The 12052-nt window shown below is 48.4% G+C and overlaps 1 protein-coding gene across 1 annotated transcript in view; it reads right to left on the reverse strand.

Annotated features, from left to right (window-relative positions):
* TRPC7 (transient receptor potential cation channel subfamily C member 7) overlaps positions 1 to 12052 on the reverse strand; it is a 126522-nt gene that overhangs the window by 29129 nt on the left and 85341 nt on the right. Inside the window, exons 6-7 of the mRNA XM_036014001.1 lie at positions 6006 to 6239; positions 2268 to 2532 (exon numbers count right to left, since the gene is read on the reverse strand). Of these exons, the coding sequence (XP_035869894.1) occupies positions 2268 to 2532; positions 6006 to 6239 (499 nt within the window). The remainder of the gene's footprint in view (positions 1 to 2267; positions 2533 to 6005; positions 6240 to 12052) is intronic.

Raw genomic sequence — 12052 nt, forward strand, 5'->3', positions numbered from 1 at the left:
GGACACTTTTACCTTTGCCACTAGCTGGTCCAGAGCACATGTGCTGCTGGGTGATTTCATTCCTCCAGCAGTTCCTCACTGGGTTTTGGAGTCCAGTTGATTCACTCACACACTGGCCCCATCTGGTGGACAGTTTGTAAGCCAGGCCCCTGTCCGTCCGGCAGGGGTTCTATGGAGCCAGGTCCATCCACAGGTATCTCTTCTCGCAGCGCACACTCCCCTCTCCCTCCCTCACTACCTCCGTGATGGCGCCACCATTCACTGCAGGCTCATGGCACGCCAGGCACCAATTTGGGCCTGTGCCTTCTTCCTGGATCCTTACACCAGTCCTGTGATGCCGACCAGCTCAGTGTTCTCATTTCAGAGCCGGGCAAATTGAGGCCCAAAGGCCACAGCCAGTAGGAGGAGAGCTTAGACGAAGCCCAGTCTGCCCGAGCCGTGGGGTGCGTGGGCTGGGGGGCAGAGCCAGACATCTTCAGGTGCGTTTCTCGACACTGGGCCGGGCACTTGCTCTGTGTGAACCTGCATTGGAACAGCCTCTGTGGTTCAGCAGCACTGGACCCCGCCCTTCTAGATGGTTCCATTTGGGTGGGGCACAGGGGTCATTGCACTTGGCCTGGGTTTTAGAGACAAGTGTCTCCCCTTGCTGGGTGGTCTCTCCAGAAGGAGGGTCGTGAGGCCCCGCTGCAAGGGGGGAGCTGCTCAGGGAGCCAGCATGGCCGAAGCTCAGCCCTTTGTACTGGCTGGGAAACAAAGTCCAGGCTGCTCGGGGGATTCTGGGGTCAAGTGTCAGAAGTGCTCAATCCTGCTGGTCCCAGCTGCATGTCTGTGGCTGGAGGCCTGACTGTCCTTTCCTCAAGATTCTGGGCAGGAGGGATGAAGGCGGGGGAAGTTCTGGGCCCAGGTGGCCTGGGGTGGGACCTGGATGGGGACACATCTGTGCTTCCGGCACAGTATAGAACGGCCTCATTGTCATGAAGGCGTTCATGAGCAAGGTGGGAAGTCTCACCTGTGTTCTGTTTGCAAGGGCACAGAGGCCAGATAAGCCCAGTGACTTGGTCATTAGTAGGGTCATCCTTTACTGGAATGAAACTCAGCTCTGCCAGACTCATTTGCTAGGCCACTGCTCAGTGTTGCTGATGGCTCTCCAGGAGACCACCCGGCATCTCCCACAGAGGGGACGCGGAGCAGGGGACTCAGGGGACACAGACTCAGTGAGATCTGATATGCGCTCTGGGTTAGGGGGAGCTGCGCCATGGTCCTTCTCTGTCTACAGCAACTACTTCTGGATCCGGGTGTCAGGTGGCCTGACAGTTTACCAAGCCTCATGCTTTTGCCACATGTCTCTTGCTTCCCTTGTCTGGGTCTCCCTGCTGCTGCTGAGGCACGTGATGGTGCAGAACTGGCCCGGTGCTGCAGGACTGGCCCGGTGCTGCCTGCCCAGTCAGGCATGGAGAGCTGCAGACCTGTGCCTACCAGCAGACCTGCCTCCCCTGCTGTGTGGATATGGCTTCCCTGGGGGCTGCCCTAGAAGTGCAGGCGAGTTAATGTCGTGGAGAGTGAACTTGACTCATGAAAGAGAGATGGAAAAAATCTGGCTGATAAATTCTTGATTTCTCAACTGATGGGCTATTCTGAGATGTGGTGCTTCCATTAGTCTTCCCAGGGAAGTCTGTCATGGCCAAGGTTGTGCTCTGGAAGATGGTGGCCAGGTCAGCCGCCTGGATGTGCTTTCCCTCCTCCCACCTACTTGTTCCTTTCTTCTGCAGTCTTATCTCATTTGGCCTAAAACTCCCTTGCTCCACGTGCATGTCGGCACGCCAGGTCTGCCTGGAGCTTTGTGCTCTAGGTAGTGCAGGCTAAGCCAACAGTAACTGTAGTGATTCCTTCCATTTTTTTTTTGGAGTTTAGTGTGTGGCAGCTGTAGTGGTTCATCGAATCTTTACACTATCCCTGTTAAGTAGGTATTGTACTATCATTGTCGTTATTACCCTTGTTTTTAAGACGAGGAAAGTAAGGATTAGAGAAGTTAAGGAACGCATGTGCTTATGGCCACACAGCATGTAAATGGCAGTGAGAATGGAACTCAGGTCTTTCATTCTTCCAACCCCAAGAAACTGAACTCTAAACCACCCTTGAATAAAGTTGTCTTTCACCTTTAGAAATGCCAAGAAAACCTGAGTCTCTGCAAAGAGCCACCTGTAAGAGACTCTCAGAGACCCCTGGGAAGCCCACAGAGGCCCCCACAGGAGCCTTGGGATACTCACGTTGTAAACGCTGGGTTGTACTTTGCACCTCGGTAGTAGGAGTACAGATTGAACATCCCAATCATGAAGGCCACAAATACCATGATGAAAATGACCATGAACTTGAAGATATCTTTCACGGTTCTCCCCAGGGAGATCTGCAAGGGCCCGAAGCTCTCGTTGGCTGGCAGGATGTACGCGATTCGAGAGAAGCTCAGCACGACAGCTATTGCATACAGCCCTTCTGATATGATCTGAGGGTCTGAAGGCCACCACTTGTCCCTGGCTAAAAGAAAACAATCCGGGTTACTCACGGGGGACAGGATCAGTATGCTCTAGAAGAGAAACCAGTTAGCCATCTTTAGAGGCCTCTGACATCATTTCATGCTGTCCCTGCTCTTGTCTTTAAATTAATCCCAATACGCTGAAGGTGCCACCCTCCTCCTTGGAATGTGCTGGACCATCTGCCTGGAACATCATTCCCTCACCTCAAGGTTCACTTCATTCCCAGTCATTCTTTAAGACTCTGCTTGGCTGTCATGGATTTCAGGAGCCTTCTGTGACCCACCATGGGCCCGAGCAGCCTCCCTGTTCCCCTCTGTGCTCCACGGTCTTGTGTCTGCCCTCTGCCGTGCACTCACTGAGCTGCCTGCATTGTGTGTGAGCTCCACCAGCAGGGGCTGCTCTGGGTCTGAGCAGGTACAGGGGAGGAGCACGGGCTTGGAGCAGACCTGAGGTTGAGAGCGGCTTTCCTACAGAGTGGCTGTATGATTCTGAGCAAGTCAATTGACTTTCTGAGCCTCAATTTCCCCGCTTGTAAACTAGGAAATATCAACCTGGCGGAGCTGTGGTAAGGATGAAATGAAGTCACGTAGGTAAAGTGCTTAGCTGGTAACTTCCAGGCCACTCAGGGTGTCCGGGGGAGAAGAGGCTAGCACACAGCAGGTGCTGATAGATGTTTGTTAAGTGACTGAATGAAATCCTAGCCACAACTGAGACTGGCCAGGAGTCAGAGGAAGTGAGCTCACCTAGGAGCCAGGAATCTGAAGGGTCCTGCCCGAGGAAACACTCCTGGGTTCTGTTCCTTAGTGTGTGTCTGGGAGAGTTGCTCCCTGATTGAATCGAGGCCCCCAGAGTGGGGACTAGTCATCCAAATTTGCCATGCCAGCCCTGTCCTAGGTGGCAAGAGTCCCAGGACCTGTCCCGGCTGCTTGTGGTCACTGGTGGGGGCTGAGTTGCTCTGGTGTGTTCCCACAGCAGGGCAAACCCCCACAGTTTCTGTGGCAGTTATACCGGTACAAGGAGCAGCATCTCTCTCCAGCGAGCTGCCTGCTATGCGTGAAGACACAGTGATTCTCAAATGTGGGCAGCACCTTCCTCCTGGGGACGTGTGTGGGGTGTCTGTGGTTGTCACGATGACTGGATAGGAGTATTATCGCTATTAATGCTAATATCTTGCAACACTCCAGATTGAGCTGCACCATAAACATTGCCCTGCTGAAGAAGCCAGCAGTGTCCTTGAAATGCTAAGTGAAACTTGCATTGAGAAACACTGAAAAACCTCACTTAGTGTTTACAACAACCCTGGAGAGTAGATATTATTATTGCCATTTTCTAGATTGGACTTGGGGTATGGGGTCCTTTCCAGAGCCAAGAAATGCAGAGAGCAAGGATATTACATTGCAATTCTTGGTGCCCTAGGGAAGATGAAAGAGGAAGAATTTTGTTCTTTATTTTCAAAGCTAGACTCTATTAAACAATTATAATAATAGAGAACAGTAAGAAATCTTAAGCAAGGGAAGCCAGGCTTCCTTTTGCCACAAAGTTTCATGTAGTACATTCTAAATTACATTTGGAAACGTAATAAAATTATAGAGTTTATGTTCTCATCGAGGTCATAACTCAGAAGTCTACAGAAGACAAGTAAGGAGACTAAATTATGTTTTTCCAATACATCTATTACCCTCTGTGGGTAAATAACATTTGGATAATATGAAATAGGACTTAGCTTCATCAGACTACAAAAAGAATTTTTTCTGCCCCCTATAATTTGCCATCTTAAACCTCAGCTTAAATAATAAAAGGCACTCCTATAATCTATTGGTTGGCCAAAAAGTTCATTTAGTTTTTTCCATACAATGGTTCTAGTAGTGCTTAGTTGTCTTTAACTTCGTTCAAAACAATTTTGTTAGATTGTATTTTGACAGCTGTCATATCAGTGTGCATTTAAAGAAACTTATCAAAATTGGTCAATTTTTATGCAGACATTTTAATAATGAAGATGGAAGAAAATAACATTTTCAGCGTATTATGTTTTATCATTTTCAAGAAAAGTAAAAACAAAACTGAAACATAAAAAAAGATTTGTGCTGTGTATGAAGAAAGTACTCGGACTGACTGAATCTGTCAAAAGTAGTTTGCAAAGTTTCTTGGTACTATTGACTTTTTGGCCAAATAATTCTTTGCTGTGGGGCTGTTTTATGCTTTGGATATTTAGCAGCACCCTTGGCCTCTACGGACTAGAAGCCAACAGTGGGAGATAGTGACATACTCAAATAATCAAATCAATGAAGTTACTGGTGAAAACGAAAACTGTGTCTTTTATAGAAAAATCTAAATGGACTTTCTGCCCAACCCAATATTAAGATAGATTTAGCTGTCATTGGACCCTGGTGAGCAGGTCAGGACTTTTTAGTGAGAAATATTCTCCTTGGACTGGCTTGTAAGAGTTGTGATGGGTGTAAAAGTGAACAGCACTGGGATAATTCAGACAAAAGGGTTTTCTTCTTGAAGGTGTTTCTGTGAAAAAAATTGTCCTGGCTATCTGAAGAATATCTGCCTACTTGGTGCTGTAGAGATTGGAAGGGACCACTGTCTGGCTGGCCACAAGAGGGCATGCTTCCTCCACAGCTACAGCACAAGTGACCACTGAGAGATCCAAAGGATTTCCAAGGGCACGGAGTAAACAGTAATAGCGAGGGCAATAATGGGCAATGCTTTGGGCTCGTTGAGACCTTAATATGATCCATAAAAGGAATAGAGCTCACAAGTGGGCAATACTGAAGCCTGAATCATGGCATTAAGAGATGTATCCAATGCAGCATTAAGATTATTTTACCACCCTTGATGAACTCTGAGCAGCACAGAGGTGAAAATATACAAGACTTGTCTTTTTTTTAAAGTATGCATCTGCAAACCGATAAATGAAGAGTGGGTGATTTGTAATATTATAAGACTCTCCGTTTCTCAATGGGGGGATTTCCTTACCACATTTAAAGATCACATAATCTGCATAACATAATCTACATTGAATGTGGGGAGCAACTCAACTGTAGCACTAAGTGATAAACCCTCTGCAGACCATTGTCGAACCGGATCATGAAGATTCTGAGTCACGGAAGCTCTATGGCTTAATCTAACAGGGACATTTGATGTTCAAACCCTTCATGATATCGCAGCTGCCATTAGGGAGTGACTATTAAATGCCCAGCTCATTTACTGGTAACAACAGATATCTACTGCTTGTTCTCCCCATTCCTCCTTCCCTTTTAGTATAGAAAGAAACACTACAGGAACCTTCTTCCAAACAAATCCATCATTCCTAACACAGAAGGGTTGGTAATTCATCTCGTTGTATTGTAGCGACTAGGACTTTCTTTTGGGGCGGAGGGTTATTATCGCATGGCTGTGAACTGCTACGCTAAAGCTGTGACCACACCCGGAAGTGCTGTGTGGGCGCGCGGGAGTCCGGAGACTGACCGTAGGTGAAGTACGCCACTTCCGGCGGCAGAGAGACGTTGTGTAGCGTGTCGTCCGGCACGTGCTCGTCAACGTACAGTTGGGCTTCGCTGGCCTTGAGGAAAGCCATGAACCTCGCGGTGAAGGAAGCCACGAAGATGGACAGCATCCCGAAATCCAGAAGGTTCCACAGGTGCAGCATGTACTCCCGTGGCCCTTCCTCCCAGATTTCCTTGCATTCGGACCAAATCATCCCTGTGGGAACATGAGAAAGTCAGGCTGCTGTTTTCGGTTTCCTTGGCAGTTGGGACTGTGGGGATGGGGGTGGGGGTGGGGGTGGGCAGGGAGGGAACCGGGGTACAGACGTAAATAAAAACACGCTGCTGTTGGGGAGGTTGCTAGCTACTAGCGAACAGAGACGCCTCTTGAAAGGCAGACGGAGACAGCGAGCCCTCAGACTGCGAAATAGGCTTCACCCGTGCCTGGTGTTATCGCCCTGTCTCCAGAAGTGAGGTGAGACTTCTCGTCTGCCAGTAGGTTCTTGGAGGCAGTAAGAGAGATGTAGCGGCGGACTTTTATACCTTTTAAGAGCGGGAGGGCTTAAGGAAGCATCCATTTCTGCAGTGAGTGTAAGGAGATAGACACAGGTGGGTTTGCCGAAGGCCCCACGTGGGACCTGGAACCCACTTATTCCTCTGTATTTCTGACTGGTGTTGAGCATTGATTTTGCGCTACTAGTTTTTTTCCTTTCATAACTTGTTTATGTTTTTATAACTTATTGGATTTAAGACGTGTGTTCTCATTGTTACATACTAACTCTAAAGAGGTACGTAAACAACGTGGTGCTGGTTCCCCCGCCCCGCCTCGAAGACAGCCTTGCGCGGTAGCCTAGACCACAGTTCGGTGCGTGTCCTTCCGTGCCTGCGCGGTCCAGCCTGGTGCCTGCTAGTCGCGTGTGCTTACCGACCACTGGAGAGGTGGCCTGTGGAATCGAGAGGTGCTATGTAAGTGTAACACACACACCAGAGTTCAAAGACTTAGTCCAAAAAATGTAAATTAGCGTAACAATTTTTTGTATCATATCAATCACGTTGTGATACTATTAATTTACGTAACATTGGATTAAATATATTCTTTGTTAGTTTTACCCATAGGTTTTTATAGTGTGCCTACTAGAAAACTTAAAATTAAATATGTGGCTTATGGTGTGTCTTGCATTCTATTTTTATTGAGCAGTACTATTTTACCTTTATCTTCACTGATTATTAAAACAAAATTGATTTAGGTTATTAAAAGTTAATTACTAAGTAACATTTTGAGCACTTAACATGTGCCAGGCGCTGTTTGATATATTCGTATATATTAACTCCCTTCAATCTTTGCAGTAGTCTTAAGAAGTAGGTTCTGTTATTATCTCAGTTTTACAGCTAATATCTCATTAGGCACAGAGAGTTATAATGTGCACAGTGAGGAGGCACACTCAGGAGGTTAATGTGGTAGAAGAATCACTGACTGGTTGGTTAGAGCAACAAATCCAGTTCACGGACCCCACGTTCCCAGAAGGTCAACACCGCCAGCCTCTCTGGGCGCCCTCCTTGCTCCTGTGCACCAGGCCCAATTGCAGCCTGCCTTCCCAGGCGCCTCCTGTCTCTCCTGCTGCCCCTCCTCGTCCCTTATGGTTCCGTGTCCTCCTCCCATCCCTTAAGGGCCCTCCTCCCATCCCTTATGGGCGCTGCTTTCCGAGGTTGCAGCCGTTCTCATTTTCCCTCCGTCCTGTGTAAGTTCATCTGCTCCTGCAGCCCTGTCCTTCATTTCCTTGTGAATGACCCCAGGCGGATGTCTTCCTCCTGACCTCAAGTCCAAGCACTCTGGCGGATGACCACTTACTGTATGAGTGGCCTTTGAGGTCGCAGTTGCCTAGAGAGCCCGGAGCTAAGGTGCTGCTGGGAGCAGTCAGAGGGTCGTGGGGGCCGAGGACCGCTGGGCTTGGCCACAGGCCCATGCCTGGTCGGGCTGGAGTGAGGAGCCGATCACCTCTACTCCTCTGGGACTCTGCCCAGGGACTTTTTTAATCAGAATTTTTCATTTTCTGGTGAAAATGGTCCATGAACTACAAGGGTTTGAAAATCGTTTTTTTGAGGAGGAAAGTAATTTAAGAGCAGCTGTTTAGAGAAATTGTGGATTTGTTTGATGTAATTGATTCTAAGGTCTATGTGTTTGTATGAAATTGGAATCCCCACAACAGGAAAATTCCCCAAACATTGCAAGTCTGTTTACAAGACATCCCCCTCCTGCCATTGCATCCCCCACCTTAACTAAGCCACACTTTTTGAGTTTACCCTTTCAAAATTTGTGTGCTGATACAGTGCAGTGATGCTTTCTTTAACACTGAGATTTGCCTTCATCTGTGCCTGTCTAAGTAAATATTTTAAAATATTAGAAAAACCATTTCAGGCTGGAAAAAATGTTTGTTGCTTTCCTTTCCCTTCAAATTAAAATTTCTCATGCCTTAGTGGAACTGCTTAAACTGGGCACAGGCTCTCACTTAGGACTTCACAGCTTAAACTCAGGAAGCCCTGGGTTCAAGGTCTAACTTGGCCACGTACAGACTGTGTGACCTAGGATAAGTTCCTTGATTCTCTTGGAGTTTTGTGGTTAGTGTTAAAAGCCCTGTGAATCAGAAATGCAAATTGTTTGCAGAAAACTCACTTTGACCAATGCAGAGCTCCTCATTGGGCATTGCAAATCACTTCCTCCACGCTCAAGCGCCCACATCAGTTTTCCTAGATTTGCATATTAACTCACCCAGACTAATTTAAATTATTGCAAGGCCTTGAGTAAAAGCAGCATGGACCCAAGGGTTTGAGCAGCAGGAATTCTTAATGAAAAAAGAAATGTGTGAAATTAAGTACTTTAGTGAGTGAAATTAGGCCCTCTGCTTCCAAGGTGCTGAGGGTAGTTCAGCATTTTATATCCAAGCTGAGCCTTATGGTCTTTTGCTTCCAGCATGTCAATCAGAGGAGTGTTTAGAGCCCAGGGCTCTGGGTGTAAGGATACTGGAACCTCCTTCAGGCAAAATCCCCTTCACTCAGAGGGGAGCCCAGAGATCAAGGTCACTGATAATTAATGGGGGTGGCTGTCAGGGAAACAGGCTGGGAAATGCTGGAAAGCCTTGTGGGCAATGAGTAGCTTCAGAAACTCATCAGTAACTTGGACAGGCTTGGAGCAGTGGCCGCAGGCTGCTGAGATGGAGCATCACAGTGCAGAAGGTGTTCACTCCCATCCCTGCCTCAGATGCTGCTCAGAAGGAATCTGCCCTTCAAAATTCTGGGTGGGTGAGACTGAAATATGCCATTCCCTGAATGGCATGGTCCCAGGACTCCCTCTGCACTGTCCCAGGGCCCCAGGAGAGCACACTTCTTCCCTACCACCTTTGGGAAGGCCTGTCTGTTCTTTCAGGTCAGCTTCTCACCCTTGGGCCAGGATGTGGGTGTTCTGTGAACTCAGGAGGGAGAACGTGCCTAGAAGCTTTCAGCCCTCAGCCCTAATAGCCAACACTGTCTCCGTGGCAGGTCCTTCGCAACAGATCTCAGCCTCAGACACATTCAGGATTCATTCGTTTTCCTGGCAGGAAGATGGTATTAATAGACTCAAAAATTTCTTAACACAGCTCCTCCGCCTTCTCTGATTTTAGTAACTAATAATTATTGAGCACCTGCTAGGTGCCAGGCCCGTGCCAAGTACCTTGCTAACACCACATCTCCCTAATATCCCAATAGGTAGCTACTGTAATTATCTCCAAGTTGCAGATGAAAGAACTCATGTACAAAGATGGTGAGTATGTCATCCAGAGTCACACCGGCAGCTGAGGACCCTTGCTATCCACTGTTCTCTCACCTACCATGCCCTCGACCAGGCACAGCTTACTCTACTGCCAGGAACTTGTTCACCGACTTGCTAGGCATTGCCGAGCACCACCTCAGTGCCAGACACCATTCTGGGGCTACAGCCACCAGGAAGGTGACATCCCTGCCCTAGCAAGTTCAGGGCTAAGGATAGATGTTTCTGTAAACACTAGTGCCACAGGAGACAGATGATGTAAGAAAAGTGTCCAGGCGACTGTCTGTGGAGACACAAGTATAAGAGCCACCTGCATTATAATGATTTGACTCAGTAGAGTGGTACAGTATGTATCTGTTGACTGGATGAAGAAGTAGATTCATGGAGGAGGTGACACGTGGTATAAGGAAGCAGGTATTAGCTAGGTGAAGGGGGATCAGCTGGCAAGGTGTTCCAGGTCATGGCCATGGAAGTGAGGCAACCACACAAGAGGCTCAGTGTGGCCAAGGGTCAGGGCATGGGACTGGAGATTGGAAAGGTTAGTGCAGGCCCAGGACACTGTGAAGGCATTTCTTCATGTCCTGAGGAGGAGACTGGTTTTCACCCTAGGCAGCTAGATAGCCCCCGTCGGTGAGAGACAGGGCAGAAACGTGGTCTGACTTGCTGGGAGGAAATGTGGCAAATTGTTGAAATGGCCTGCTTGGAAATCCTATCTAAATAACTGAAACCATCAAAAGAACGAATGAGGTGAGGAACCCAGCCCCCGTGATTTTACAGTTTTACTCTTGGGCCAGCCTAGATGTGTGATTTTGGAGGTAAGTCAGCACTGCTCTCAAACAGTTGTAATCCTGGATGAGTGCGTGAGGGAGTATCTTGATCCTCGAGTTGTACACGTGTGAAAACAAATCTAGAGAGACAGCCACTAAGGAGGAAGGGACACAGATGGACTGGGTTGCCTCGCACTCAGTCCCAAGCTCTCCCCTCTTCCCCAGGCCTCTAAGTGCATTTTCCCTCTATGCTGGCATGTCCATCTCGTTCTATCAGGTGAACTTTCAGTACTGAAGCATATGTTTAAGAAAACACTGGAGCAGTTCTCTTTACATTGGAGTGGTGTGGAAAGAGTCTTCACAGTGTGACTCGACTCCTAGGTGGAGAAATGGCATGCACTGTGGAGAGGCTTCCTGCCCTTCACATCCGATGGCACTCTGGGAGCTTCTGTCATTTAGTCCTCTGATGAACGTCACTGAGCCAGTCTCCAGTTGAAAAGCTGTATTATAAGCTCATTCAGCGACCCCAGCATAGCTGCCTATGGTACAGGCAGGAGAGAGGGGTTCTTGTGGCATGGCCTGATGTTGGAGATCCTGCAGGCCACAGCAGTGATGGCCTCCGGTTCACTTAGTGTGCCCCAAAGCAGCTCACGTGACAGCTCCCCAGAACATACGTGTACCAGCAACTTCACCGCTCTCTCCTCAGGCAGGCTCCACTCTTGGCTCCCTCGATACTGAGTTCTGGTTTTTCTCCCAGCTCTGTGATGTCATCTTAGTCTCCCTGGGGTCTCCTCTCCTCTGCACATGCCTTGACTCTCCTGGATTGACAGTCTAGAATTGTATCCAAGTTCTGCTGGTAATCAAGTAAGCATCTGGAGTGAAGGAAGAACGTATTTCTGGTTGGGTTTGAGCCTTCTGCAGACCTGTGCAGCAGGAGAGGAACAGCCTACGTGCCCCATGGAAGTAAGAGGTCCTTACGCTGTGTGGCCACTGAAAGGTCACTGGGAAACCACGTGGCCATGTACAGGGAGGGCTGGCAGAAGATGAGAAGAGTCCACTGCAAACGTGTATGATTACAGAAATACTAATTTGAGACAGGCAGGAAACAAAGGAAAACATGCAGTATTGTCAGAGCTGTGAACTGCTAGGATGACAAAGAGCAGGGCGACCAGGAAGACACTGGGGGTAGAGGACTTCTATTTTACATGGGTTGGTTTACAAAGGCCTCACTCTGAGAAGGAGGTTTTTGAGCAAAGACCTGTGGAGGTGAGGGAGTGGGCCAGGCAGCTGCCCGTGGGAGAGAGTCTTAGGCAGAGGGGACCGCCCGAGCAGAGGTTCTGAGGCAGAAATAAATGGTGAGTGTGGTGGAAAGTGGTGAGAGACGAGATCATAGAGGTGGGGTGAAGAGGTGGAGGGTTTAGCAGGCAGGCCATTATAATGACATGGTTGATTTTAGGAAGA

This window comes from Phyllostomus discolor, chromosome 13 (assembly GCF_004126475.2).
Source record: "Phyllostomus discolor isolate MPI-MPIP mPhyDis1 chromosome 13, mPhyDis1.pri.v3, whole genome shotgun sequence".
In the NCBI taxonomy this organism is placed as follows: domain Eukaryota; kingdom Metazoa; phylum Chordata; class Mammalia; order Chiroptera; family Phyllostomidae; genus Phyllostomus; species Phyllostomus discolor.